Source organism: Miscanthus floridulus, chromosome 19, assembly GCF_019320115.1.
Source record: "Miscanthus floridulus cultivar M001 chromosome 19, ASM1932011v1, whole genome shotgun sequence".
In the NCBI taxonomy this organism is placed as follows: domain Eukaryota; kingdom Viridiplantae; phylum Streptophyta; class Magnoliopsida; order Poales; family Poaceae; genus Miscanthus; species Miscanthus floridulus.
The window spans coordinates 53,137,771-53,152,396 of record NC_089598.1 but is presented as its reverse complement, the minus strand read 5'-3'; the positions used below and the strand labels follow the sequence as shown (position 1 = coordinate 53,152,396).

General features: G+C 41.7%; 1 protein-coding gene across 1 annotated transcript; it reads left to right on the top strand.

Moving 5' to 3' along the window:
• Positions 1–3,271: 3,271 nt before the first annotated feature.
• LOC136526038 (aspartyl protease family protein At5g10770-like) lies at positions 3,272–13,991 on the top strand. The gene is made up of 6 exons (XM_066518825.1): positions 3,272–3,404; positions 3,498–3,538; positions 4,742–4,794; positions 5,054–5,154; positions 13,173–13,732; positions 13,806–13,991. The coding sequence occupies exons 1-6, from the start codon at positions 3,272–3,274 to the stop codon at positions 13,989–13,991; spliced, it is 1,074 nt and encodes a 357-aa protein (XP_066374922.1).
• The last annotated feature ends 635 nt before the right edge of the window (positions 13,992–14,626 follow it).

Sequence of the window (14,626 nt, the reverse complement as noted above, 5' to 3'; positions counted from 1 at the left end):
AGGAAGGGTGGAGGAGGGGAGGAAGGATGAGTTGCACGGCAGCCGAGCACAGCAGCGCCATGGCCGACGGCAGCGAAGCTTGCAAAATGGCTCTACCTTGGCTCAAAGGCGTCACAACCGCGAGCACCAAGTGCCGGGGAGTGAGGCGGAGCTGGGTGCGCTGGATTGCTGGCCGTGGTGGAGCACCGGCGGCGAATTCGCCCGGCGGGGCTGCGGTGGCGCTCGGTGGCGAGCTTGCTACGCGCGGGAGCTAAGCTGCTGCGGCTAGCTGAGTGGGGAGGCGAGCGGAGTGGAGAGCGCAGCGCTGCTCGGCAGGTGTAGGCGGGCGCGTGGGAGCGGACGCAGGCTGTGGCTGCCGCGAGGCGAGCATCGTCGGCGCATGGCCGACACGCGGCGGTCGCGTTCTGACGCGGTCGGGACGCGGCGCGGCGAACGGCACGGCGCAGCGTGGTCGGCAGGCCAGACGCGCGCGGGGCTGGGCTGGGCCGAGGCGAGGTGGGTTGGCGTGGGCACGGGAGGTTCGTTGGGCCGGCTTCGGCCGTGGGCCGAGAAACGAGGCGGCGGCCCGTGAAAGGAGAAAAACCTTTTTCAAATTATATTTTCAAGAAATTTTCAAATACCAGCTTTCAAATATTATTTTGAGCAAGAAAATGACATCTTTTGAAAATGTACCAAAAATGAAAGTTGCTTAGAATTTAATTCTCTACAACTTTGCTTTTATGACCAAAGTCCAATTTTTGATAGATTTTGAATTATAAAATTAAAGTCAATTTTAACTCAAAACCCTAATTTTGGAGAATTATTTTTAAAGCAAAATTTGGCAACAATTTGAATACAAACTTTGCTCCAAAAAATGTGCTAAATAACTTTAGATGATTTACAATCATTGCCAAACAAGTTCTACTAACCTAGCAAGCATAATTAGGGCAAAAACAACCCTAAACAAGTGTATGCAACATTTACGTTTCACAAGCATGTTTCGTATGTTTCGAAGTAGGGTTTCAGTTATTATTTACATAATTAGGTATGTATGATTAGGACGCTTGATGATGCATAATATGCATGATTTACAGTGCCTAAATGCTGGCGTAACACCGGGGTGTTACATTTGGACTTCACACCTCCACTTGTACTCTATTTTACATTTTAGTATTCTTTTGAGAGCAAGGCAAAGCAACCTTGGAGGGCTCGACTCCTTGGAGAGAGATCTTAGTATGAATAAAATGAATCATTTCTTAAAGTCTTGTTCTCATATTATCAATATAGTCATACTTACGAACTAGAGTATAGTTTTTATGTTATGATCTTGACATATGAACTAGCATATAGTTTCTATGTTACGAACTTAACATGTAGAACGTTAAGCCTAATCATTCATATAACTTTTATGATTAGAAATAGAGCTAAGTTGAGGTGGTAGTTTGTCGTTCCTTCGGGTTTGCCCATGACCTATGCTTGTCGATCCGTAGGGTCGGAGTCCCTAGAAAATATGGGTAGTTTCTTTATACACGGGCGTGGTGCTCGGGTATACGGGAACCTTTGGATGTAACGGTGCTCCATGGTTGAGGGGTAGGTGGCAGGTGGTGATAGACCTATCCGTCCCTTATAATCCCCCACGTTCGGGTATTTGTATAGGAGTTCGTAAAGCCTCCTATGCTTGTTGGCAGACCAGTGCCCGGAGGTGTTCCTGTCCATCTTACATAGCTCTAACCATGTAATTTGTATGACTATCAACTATTCTTGCATGGCTATATTAGATCAAGCCAGCTCCATTTAGGAATATTCTTTTATTTTTTCCTTCTCTTTGATCCTTGAGGTTAGCCCAAGTGTGTGTCACACTATCTTGAACTATACATTGTTTACTCCTACTATAGACTTTGGTTCACTTTACAAGCATGTAATCTTTTTCATATCTATACTATACTCTTTACACCATGTCTTCCTTTGGGAAAATATAAATAATGATACCCTGAATACTTTTGGGTGAAATGCTACAACGATAAATCTGTGTGCTTGCGGATATTTTCTGTAATCGTTAAGAACTATTGCAATGGTGTTTCTTGGCGGCGTTGCCAAGGTTTACTAAATCTTAGTGATGGCGCTAAGAAATACCAACAAGCATTTCTGGCGCTGTTGTCGAGATGGATTCTATCTGCATACTTGTGATTGTGCTAAGAAATACCAATAGTGACTAGATACATACGTGGGCCTCACGTTGAAAGATGGATGCTAAAATTAAAAATCTAGCGTTTACACCTTAAATTTTAAGCCAAATCGACTAAAAATTTTGTAGATGACTTAATATGATTGCTCGCTATTTTATGTAGACTGGTGTGACTAGATGTATATATAGCCCCATGTCAAAAGTCAGACCCTAAAACAAAAACCTCACATTCACAAATTAAATTTTAGCTAAATTTACTGAAAATTTTGGAGATGACTTAATATGATTGCTCGCTACATTGTGCAGATCGGTGTGACTAGATATATACATGAGCCCCACAATATAAACATAAAACTATACACTAAAAATTCATGTACCTCTCCTGTGGTTAAGCCGACGTAAATCCAATGGACACTGAACTTTTTGAGCTAATGTGCAAAGATTTTGGAGTTTTTTGAATCAAATGACTATGGACATTCAAATCCAAATATATCCCATCAAGTGCATCCAAAGTAACTACAGTCCAATTGGACTTTGGATTATCCATTTTGTGTCACTGTGTATCTGTGTCCATTTTGTGGCAGTGTCTAATTCCATTCCATATATTTATTTGACTTACTTTATCTTTGCTTCCTCTTATAAGGTCCTATTTGGATCACATACCGATTGTTATAATCTAGATTATATATCAAATTATTATAATCTAGATTACGATTATAAAACTCTGGAGTGATTGGATCTCTGTATTATCTATGGTGGTTATTATTGGTTAAAGTGACAATACCTATTCAAGACTTTAAGTATTGCTCATTAATTATTGCCTTACAAGATTACTGTAATCTGCTAGTGTTTTGATTATAATAAACTATTCTCAAATATAGCCTTTTTGGATCATAATTAGATAGTTTTAGCTGATTATTATAATCCTAATAGGATCAAACGTACCTTAAGTAGTGATTTGGGAATTAATATATAACTAAAATATAACAAATTGCTATAAAAGATAATTAAAATATGCCAAGTAATGATGTGGTTCCAACTTCCAACGCTTTATAAATATATTGGCGGGCCATCTTTTTCTTAGTACTCAAATGCACATCATTTTCCATGGCTTCTCCTCTGCTCCTGTCCATTTTGTTGTGCTTCAACCTTTCCACTGTTCATGGAGCTGGTAACAGCAGCTTTGTGACGGTGCCATCCAGCTCTTTTGAGCCAGAGACAGTTTGCTCTGGAGCGCTAGGTACAGGACCTGCATATCATATCTGGTTTATTTCCTTCCTTTAAACGCTTCAAACAAAACCTTATGATTAATTTCTGCACATATATGTTTCAGTGAAGTCGGAGCAGAACGGCTCCACCGTGTACGTCCCGCTAGTACCTTCTTTTATTCCATTGTGTATTTCTGCTTTACGCTTTTCGAGTTGCGCCTTTTGATCATACTCCCCATGTATTTCATGTATATATCCTGCAAAACACTAAATTTTCAATACATGTGGAAATATGTCAATAGTAAATGCATATGTGTCATAAGTCTATTTATTTCTCCTGTTTTGAGTCTTAATTGATGGTCAGATTTAGTCGTTAAGGACCGCCAACAATATGTTAAGTTTTATTGTACTTTAGTAGGATGGCCATTAACATATACCTTTAATAGAGGCGGTTGGTTTGCCTGTCTTGCAATAGTACATAGAAACGGTTTCTTCGTTCCCTATCGGGGTTGCCCTAACCATTTCACTTACAGAAGTGGTAATTTAATTCTTCCATGATATATCTGTATCCATTTTGATAGTCATTAATGCCGCTTGATCCTTAATCTAGCTTTGACTTATTAGCTAGAGTAGTTAAATTATATATGGTAAATTACCTTGTACTTTGGGAAAATAGTCATAAACATATACCATTTGATAAAAGAACTAGGCTTGCTCATCTCTGTAAATCAAAAGTGTCCACCTCTAAAAATGCTTCTTGAAAATGGTTATTAACAGATACCATTTGATAAAGGCAGTCGGCTTGCTTGTCTTTGTAAATGAAAAGTGACCGTCTCTTAAAAATGCTTCTTGAAGTAGTATAATAAACACATGGAAACCATTTCTTAGTTCTCCATGAGAACTGTCCTAATACCATTTCACCTACAGAAGGGTAATTTTATTGTTACACAATGTATGTGTATCCATTTTAAGAGTCATTAACACCCCTTGTCTCTTAATCTAGCTCTAACTTATTAGAGTAATTAAAATAGTATATGTTAAATTTTAAGGAAAATGCCTATTAATAGATACCATTTAATACAGGCAGTCAACTTATCTGCCTCTATAAATAAAAAATATCTACCTCCGAAAATAGTTATTGGAGTAGCGTAATAAATATGTGGAAATTGTTTCTTCGTTCCCTGTTGGTACTGCCCTAATACCTTTTCACTTACGAAAAGCAGTAATTTAATAATTCCACAATATATGTGTATGCATTATTTGAGAGTAAGTTAATACGGCTTGCCTCTTAATCTAGCTCTGACTTATTAGAGCAATTATATATGTATGTTAAATTACTTTGTGCTTTATAAAAATCGCCATTAAACAGATACCATTTGATAGAGCTATAAGAAAAATTGCCTCGTCTCACTTATGGAAGTGGTAATTTAATTGTTCCACAATATATTTGTACTATCTATTTTGAGATACCGGTTGTCTCTTAATTAATCTAGCTCTGTTAAAGTATATATGTTAAATTACCATGTGCTTTAGGATTATTAAAATATGCTACATATTACCAGTATCTAATTTCCAACAGCATTATATAATGCGGCGCGCGCTCATCCTTTCCTTACAGCTCAAGTGCACATCACTTTGCATCCATGGCTTCTCCTGTCCTTATGTTCATGGTCTTGTGCAGCTGCTACTTCATTGCTTATGGAGGCGACGAGAACGGGTATGTAGTTGTGCCAACCAGCTCTTTTGAGCCAGATGAAACAGCTGTTTGTTCCAACGCGAGAGGTACGGGTACTTACCATGTAAATTTGCCTCTAGTTTCATTTCATCTTTACGCAGCTTCAGATTAACCTTACTGCATATATCACGCACTGTTTCAGTGAACCTGGAGCAAAACCACAGCAGCGTATGGTTGCCACTTGTTAACACCCAAATTAGGTCTAAATAGGCCCATGACAGCTTTGGCCCAATATAAAAAAACTCCATAAAACGACATGATAATAGTACCATATTGGTTTTCCTATAGAATAAGACCACCCCTGCCCCATATAAAATAAGGAGTACATGTGCCGATTGAGTTCCCATTTATCCAATCGTCAAAATCAATCTACTCCAACCCTTTACCCTCTTTTCCAACCTCCATGTTGTTCATCCTTGGATCCAACGACCAAGGATGGCGCCCTAGACTGGTCAGCTAACCTAGGGCAACCCGGCGACGTCATTGTCCAGACGGGGTCTGTCGATGTTTCACCACCGATAGCCTGCCACGGGGGTACCCGGGGCAGTTTGTTCGGGCTTTGGCGTATGCAGAATTCGACGGTAAACGCAAGAGACAGTCGATTTATCCTGGTTCAGGCCCTCGACCGTGATCGAGTAATAGCCCTACATCCAGTCGGCGTTAGCCTTTGCGTTAGATTGATTGTAAAGTGTTGTCTCTAACTCTCTTCTCCAGGAACTCCGCCCTCCTTTATATACTCAGGAGGTTAGAGTCCTAGTCGGTTTACAACGAGAGTTCCTAGTAGGATTACAGAATAATACTACTACTAAGATTACATGGAAAGAATCCTAGTTAGACTAGATCTTCTCCCTTCCTTGAGGGGTATCCCGTGGGTCCCGCATCGACAAGCCCCCGAGCACTTCATGGTTGAGCTCTGGAAGCCTCGTCTTGTTCCTTCAGGTCTTGCCGAGTAGGAACAAGCGTCGTCCGAGTGCTTTCTTGAGAGAAACCATGTAGCGCTTCATGAGATCTTTGAGTGGTGTGTACCTCTTTTTTTTAAGAAAAAGTACTCCCATCTGGGTGTAGCCCCCGAGCCTCTTGCTATTTGGATCAAGGAGCTGGAGGGTCTTGTCTTGAAATTGCTCTGATTCTTCGTCAAAGGGCCCCCGAGCATATACCTATGTTCTTTATCAAAAAGAACTCGGATATAGCTCGGTCCGGGTTTTTTTTTGTCTTGAGGCCTTGAAGTGGTCTGTCTTGAAGAAGTCTTCTTGGTGATGTGCGCTTTTTCGAAGAAAAAAGTGCACTCACTTAGGGTAGCCCCCGAGCCTCTTGCTATTTAGAACAAAAAGTTGGAGGGTCTTATAAGATGTGTAATCTTGTATTTTTTGAAGCCATTTATAATGGAAAGAATCTTGTCTTCTGAGTTGTCATTCTTTTTTCTGCTAATGTCCTGGTTGTTTATGAGATTCCTGAGTTCTTTCTATAAGAACCGAGTTCTTGTGTTCCTTGTGAGGTAACCCTTCGTTGCTTCATGGTTGATGAGTTCCTTTTGTAGCAATATGATAACTCTGCCGTGGTGCTGGATGGATAAGTCTAAAATCTGCCCGTTGAACTATACCTTTGTGTAGAAGTGTGCCATCCATCATTTCAGTTGTGTCAGTTATGTTGAGAAATGGATCATTGCGTTCTCATGCCGTGTTTAAATGGGCCTGGGGGCTGCGTTTTTATTGCTGTAAAAATCTATTTAAAGGCCTTTCTTCTTCTTTTTCTTTGCTGCCCTGCTTTTACCTTGAAATCCTAGTCTTCAAAACTCCGCCGTCGCCATTGTCGCCGTCATTTGAGCGTCGCCGTCTGAGCATCATCGTTTCTTAGTGCTTTATTGCTTTCGCTAGTATATGGGTAGGAAGAAATCAGCGAGGAAGTCCCAAGCAACCTTTGTAGACGAGGAGGCATCGCTTTCTGTGATTGAAAATCAAGAATTCATGGCTATGAGGGCTGCTCAGAAGATCTGGCCGGCTTCGACTACGACTGAGGATCAGTTGTGTGAGCTTGTCAGTGATGGTCTGATCCAGGGCAAGGAGTTTGCTGATTAGAAAGCTCCAGGTCAGCATTGGGTACCAACTCTAGGCCCTGGTGAGATTGTTCTTTTTGTCTCCTTTATCCATGCTGGACTCTGCCTTCCTGCTTCTGCTTTTCTTCATTGATTTCTCAGTTATTTTGGGATTAGCTTGAACCATCTTGCTCCTAATGTTGTCCTTCATCTTTCTATTTTTGTTCATCTTTGTGAAACTTTTCTTGGAATTCCTCCTTCTCTTTCTCTCTTTCGTTACTTCTTCCGTCTGAAGCTCCAACCCCGCAGCGATGACACCCATGTTCTTGGTGGCTGCGGGATTCAATTTCGTCAGGGTCGTAAGAGTAAATTCTTTTATTATGACTTAGTTGATTCTGTGAGGGATGTTTCACCACCGATAGCCTGCCACGGGGGTACCCAGGGCAGTTTGTTCGGGCTTCAGCGTATGCAGAACTCGACGGTAAATGCAAGAGATAGTCGATTTATCCTGGTTCGGGCCCTCGACCATAATCGAGTAATAGCCCTACGTCCAGTCGACGTTAGCCTTTGCGTTGGATTGATTGTAAAGTGTTGTCTCTAACTCTCTTCTCTAGGAACTCCGCCCTCCTTTATATAGTCAGGAGGCCAGAGTCCTAGTCGGTTTACAATGAGAGTTCCTAGTAGGATTACAGAATAATACTACTACTAAGATTATATGAAAAGAATCCTAGTTAGACTAGATCTTCTTCCTTCCTTGAGGGGTATCCCATGGGTCCCGCATCGACAGGGTCCCTCTCGGGTGAGAGCTTCGACATTTTCTTTGCTAGTTTGCCTAGAAACTGGCCGGTTCTTCGTCACTCAAGCACGTTGGTTATCCTTTTGTGGTTTGACGTAAACCACTCCATTCTTCACCACGAAAGAGTGATATCCTTGCTGCGTTCTTTGGTCCATGGTGGCCCGGGTGTCTAAGGCCCTGCTAGTGTGTGATTTGGATAATATCCAACGTCAACACACACTTTTTGACGACTCCGCTGTGGAAGAATTTGCTTTGGCTCTACTTTGGAGCCGAATCTTCTTACCCTAGCCCTACTCTTCACTGATTTATCTTCTTGTGCTCGCTATTACTGTTGCATCTAGCCCAAAAGGCCGATCGCTTTTGGTTTTGACCCCTTGTGATCTCGTTTGCTATTGAGCAATGTGTTGCACTTGCTATTAGAAAATTCAGCAAGGTGGTCAAGTTCTTAATCATAGAATACCTGGTTGTTGCATCACAAAACTACTACAATTACCCTGAGGTACAGCTTACACATGCATTTTATGGTTATAAGAATTATTTTGCAAGTAATATGAACTCTCATGTTGGTGTTGCAAGTTATAATAGTAATAGATATATTGCATCGGCTAATGCTTTTGATAATGGTCCTCGTCATACACATCCTGGATATTATGGTCAAGAGCCAATGTCAATTATGAATTCTTCGAGTTTTAATTTTACTAGCAACATACAACATGCATATCCTTATTCATCCGCTATAAGCTCGTAATATGTGGTTCCACCACAAGACATGTCGATGAATCAAAGAATTGGCTTAGCCAATTACTCTCAAATTTCATATGGTGCATGACATACTAATAGAACAAAGGTTCTACCTATAAATTTAGCATCATATGAAAATGCTAGTGCTCATAATTCGGCCTCATATGTTACTAATAACTATGGCTGAATTAATGAAATTTCAGCAAGTTATGCCAGTGCTAATGCTCAAGATTCGGCCTCATATGTTGCTAATAATTATGGTTGAATTCATGAAAACTCAGGAAGGCATTTAAGTATTAATAGTCATGATTCGACTTCACGTGTTACTAGTAACTATAGCCGAATCAATGAAAAATTAGCACCACATGTAGAAGTTAATATTCATGATTCAGCTTCAATTTTAAAAAGCCGAATTACTGAGATTTTAAATGGCATGCCTTCTCTCCGTTAGCATGGAAGTATTAAATGGCACATTTGTTTTAATAAATTATATGATGCTTCTCTTACTCAAATCTAATGAGTACAATCTTAAGATTAAAGCTGCTTCGGATATAAGCAAGAGTTCAGTTGACAAGACCGAACAAAACAATATCCAATCCAAATCGGTTCCTTCTCAAGAAACAAGTCTAGTTGTATCAAAACAAGGGAAGCGCAAGAAATTGGCTAGACTTGATTTTTCATGTGCTAAAGGGGTTGTGTGTTTATCTATCATTGATGGAGGTCAAGCCCTTATAAATTGTTTTCTGGAGATGAAGGGCAATGTCATTCATATCAAGGACATGTACTTCTCTGGCATGATTAACAAAGTACAAGGTGCAAGTATCGTACAAAATTCTCAATCTAGTCATATTATTTCAATTGCTACATCTAAGAGACCGATAGAGGAAAGTAATTTACTTGTTGATCATGAAATAAATTCAAATTGCATCGGCCAACATATTATCCCTTATCAAGAGGATGATGACAATATTTTGTTAAAGTTAAAGCTTTCCCAAATGTTTATCTTGGATTCTATATCTATGTGGGTTGTTTTACTTGTTTTGAATTCAGTTCATAATTGGTCCCAAAAGGAGATACAAATTCTGTAATTATCTTGGGTTTAATAATTTGGGACCATGATTTAAAATATTGCCCATGCCGATGTTGATTTTAGGATCGATTCTAAAACATCTGGCAAGAGAGGCAATTGCAAAGGTGTGGTCAAATGGATTGATGTCAAATCTGAACCCATCATTTGCCTAACTTTAAGGCCAACTCCACAAAAGAGCTGGCTGAAGAAATCAAAGTACACCTTTGACTTTAATTTTTATGATCATGTCTTTGATATCTTGCTAAAGAATAATTTTATTAGAATCATTGATCACATTGCTTTGTCATCACCTCAAAGCTTAGAAAAGCTTACATATTGCAAGTGGCATAATTCATTTGATCATAATACTTGTAATTGCAATGTGTTTCGTCGAGTGATCTAATCGGACAATGATAAAATACGATTGAGATTTTCTAAAGCTCAACAAATGGACGAATTGGATTCAATTGGTTTTGATGGCAAACAGGTTTTCAATCGGCTACCATTAGTCGATTCACTCAAAGCTCAAGGCTCAAATGCCCAAAAGAGAGATGTAGAGCCCTTAAGTGAAAATAAGGTCGTTGTCCATGAATTAAAATTGAAGATATCCTAAAGGAAAGTGAGGTGATCATAATTCTAGAAGACATTGGGGGCAAGAGAAATCTCTCCTGCCGAAGCAAAGGCCGATTGATCTCGTTGAGCAAGGAAAATAGGCTCAGGATCCACCTTCGAAGCATGTCCATCAGGATGGGGAGAAAAAGGAGAAGACTTATAAAGCTAATGGAAAAAGTCTACATAACCCTCCAACTATTCAGGATGGACTACTTCACCCCTAAACTATAAAACTGGATTTTCTATCCCCTAAACTTTCCAAAATCGGTCAAATACCCCCCCAAGTGGTTTTGTACAGTGGTTTTTGCTACAGTGAAGATGGTTTTGTCTTTTTTTTTGTATTTTCACTGAATCTTTAAAAAATCATAGTAAATCATAGAAAAATCATAAAATGGTAAATCTAATTTGTTGGACTCCACATGAGTAGATCTACACAGTAAACATATAATATCGTATGCTTTAGTACAAAGTTTTTGTTGTAGCTTTAGATCTATGCTTTTCTGTAATTACTTGGAATAATTCATAGTTGCAGCTTCTATGGTCCAATTGTTGTGAAATTTTTATGGTTGGCTAATTATTGTATGCTTGGACAATAGTAAAAATTTCATACTCATTGGATCATTTATGTTCACTGTGTAGATCTACTCATGTGGAGTCAACAAAATTAGATTTTCCATTTTATGATTTTTCTGTGATTTACTATGATTTTCAAAGATTCAACGGAAATAAATAAAAAAGAAAGAGACAAAACCACCGTCACTGTAGTAAAACAACGGTCCAAAACCGCTTGGGTGGTTATTTGACCGGTTTTGGAAAGTTCAGGGGATAGAAAATCTAGTTTTATAGTGTGAAGGGTGAAGTAGTCTACTCTGAATAGTTGGGGGTTATATAGACTTTTTTCCTAAAGCTAATGGAGGTAAAGGCCGAGATAAGTAGAGAAGTAGAAGGCCAAAACTTAGTTTCGAGGAACTTCTAGCTAAATACAAGAAGGAAGCAGAATTAAATGTCGCTAATCGGCCAAGAAAGGTTCAATCATCAAAATTACCTCCAAAGCACAAGTCTCGGGAGTGGAATTGGCAAAGAAATAGATCCCACGCAGCAGCAACATATTCTCCTTTTGAGCAGTCAATTCCTATGTCATATGGACCACAACCCACATATTTTCATCCTAATTCATCTTGGGGTTGATTTGATCAAGAAGCACATGTTTCACCATATTTTAGGCCACATTATATAGAATATGCAGCTCCTAGATATTTAGAAAAATCATCTTGTAAAGATCGTTTTGATCAAAACCAGTCTAGAGCTCAACCAAAGAAGACAGTGGTGAAACAGGTTTACCATGTCAAGAAAGATGGGCGCATAGATAAAATTTTAGATTTGAATTCATCTATTGAAAAGCCGATTACATTGCTGAAAAAACTGGCTATTGATGACAAAGAAGTGGAAAAATTATCTATTGATATTGTAGATGTCAAATCTGAACAAAAGAAGGTGAGAGTGCCTATAATCAAGGAAGAGTTGCCACTGTCCGAAACAAGAACAAAACTAAGATGCTCACTCGGTTTATCAAAGTGGCAAAAGAAGAAGTTTTAGAAGCTTAGTGTAGAGAAGATAAGAGAAAATGGCTTAGTATGGGCTCCTAAAAGGAGTGTTCAAGCTCCGAAGGATGATATTCAGGCAAATGCTGCAAAGAAGAGACCAAGATTCAAGAAAGAATTGCTAAGTTTGAGGTTTGCTCCAAATCATCAAAATTATTGGTCATGGCATCATCCATATTCTCTGCCTATGTCTATGTGGAATTCATTCACAAGTATACATGGTTATCCCTCAGCTCCTTATTTTGATCCTTGGTATGGGTCTTTACATTATGGAGGATTACTAAATTATTTTGCTTATCGATGATCAAGAGCTAAAATATTTTATTTCGGTTATGTATGCTCTAGTGGATAAATTCATATGGCCGATACATATATCGCCCTTAGAACAAAAATGACCGATGTATACATTACCATTAGCCACTAAGCAGTCTATGAGATGGGTATCGTCATTGTTTGGTTTTTGAATAGTATTTTTAGGTTCATACATCATTCATCTGAAAACAGGGGACGTTGACACTCAAATTGGGCCCAAATAGGCCCATGACAGTTTTGGCCCAATCTAAGAAAAACCCCATAAAGCAACATGATAATAGTACCATATTAGTTTTTCTATAGGATAAGACCACCCCTACCCCTTATAAAATAAAGGGTACATGACTGATTGAGTTCTCATCTATCCGATCGTCAAAATCAATCTACTTCAACCCTTTACCCTCTTTTTCAGCCCCATGTTGTTCATCCCTTGATTCGACGATCAAGGATGGAGTCGTAGGCTTACCGGCTGACCTAGGGCAACCCGACGACGTCCTTGCCCTAATGGGGTCCCTCCCGGACGAGAGTTTCGATGGTTTCTTTGCTAGTTTGCCTGAAAACTTGCCGGTTCTTCATCACGTTGGTTATCTTTTTATGGTTTGATCATAAACCACTCCGTTCTTCACCACGAAAGAGTAATATTCTTGCTGCATTCTTCGGTCCGTGCCGGTCCGGACATCTAAGACCCTGCTAGTGTGTGATTTGGATTGTATCCAACATCAACACCACTAGTGCACCGCCACGGTCCGTGCGCGCCGTGGAAGAGTAGCAGAAGGCCATCGTTGGCGGAGACGCTCCACAGAAACCGCGCCCGGTCAAGCTATATCATGAGCCGCATGGCATCATCACGGGGCACGGGAAGCGCGCAGGAAGATGAGAAGGTGGTCATCCTGGCCATTTAGGCTATTCCGTGGACTCGCTCGAGTACGTCGTCACCGTTGGCTTTGGCACACCTGCCGTCCAGCAGACGGTCCTCATCGACACCGGCAGCGACCTGTCGTGGGTCCAGTGCAAGCCGTGCAACTCCGGCGAGTGCTCCTCACAAAAGGATCCCTTGTTCGATCCGAGCCGCTCCTCGTCGTACAGCCCCGCCCGCTGCGACTCCGACGAGTGCAAGAACCTCGCTGCCTGCGGCGATGGCTGCAGCACGAATGGCACCAACAACCAGTGCAGGTTCGGCATCTTGTACGCGGACGGAAGTCGAACAGCAGGCGTGTACAGCAGGGACAGGCTAACGCTGACGCGTGTGGACACCGTCAACAATTTCCGCTTCGGCTGTGGCCACGACCACCGCTGGTCGGCGACGTACGACGGCCTGCTCGCGCTCGGCCGCTTACCAATGTCGCTCGTGGTGCAGACGTCTTCCGTGTATCGTGGCGCCTTCTCCTACTGCCTCCCGGCAGTGAACAGCCGGTCCGGGTTTCTGGCCCTCGGCGTGCGGAGGAGCGCCACGTGGGGCTTCGTATTCACGCCACTGAGGTCCAGCAACGCTTTTACGAGATGTTTATGACTGGCACACTGCCGTCGGTGGGAAGCGGCTTGACCTCCAGCCGTCAGCGTTCGCCGGAGGCATGATGATAGACTCCGGCAAGGTCGTCACGTCGCTCCAATCGACCGCGTACAGGGCGCTGCGGGCAGCGTTCCGGAAGGCCATGGCGGCGTACCCGACTACCCGCTGCTTCCCAATGGTCGTGGTCCCCTTGACACTTGCTTCAACTTGACTGGTCACAAAAATGTTGCCGTGCCCAAGGTTACCCTGACGTTCAGTTTAGGCGGCACCATCAACCTCGACGTGCCAAGCGGGATCCTGGTGGAGGGCTGCCTCGCTTTCCAGGACTCCGGAGCAAACGGCACTCTCGGAGTCCTGGGCAACGTGAATCAACGCAACTTCGAGGTGCTGTACGACACCAGCCACTGCCGGATACGTCAAATTTGCCGAGTGTTTTTATGTTCGCCGAGTGTATTCTCTCGGACACTCGGCAAACAAGTTCTTTATCGAGTGCTGCCATAAAAACACTTGGCAAAAAAAACACTCGGTAAAGAGGTGGTTTGCCGAGTGTCAAAAAAACACTCGGCAAAAGGGGTTTGTCGAGTTTTTTTTTTACACTCGGCAAAGGAAAACATATTTTTTCTGGGAAAGAAAGAGAAGAAAAAAATGAAAAAAAGAACTTTGCCGAGTACCCAGATCTGGGACACTCGGCAAAGTAAAAAAAAATCTTTTTTAACACCAGTCCCCGCGCCACGTCCGCACGCCCCCTCCCCTTCTCTGCGCACGCGCCGCCCCCTCCTCCCTCTCGGCCCTGGCGCAGCCCCGCACTCCCCTCCTCCCTCTCCGGCGCCGGCGCCGGCGCGGCCT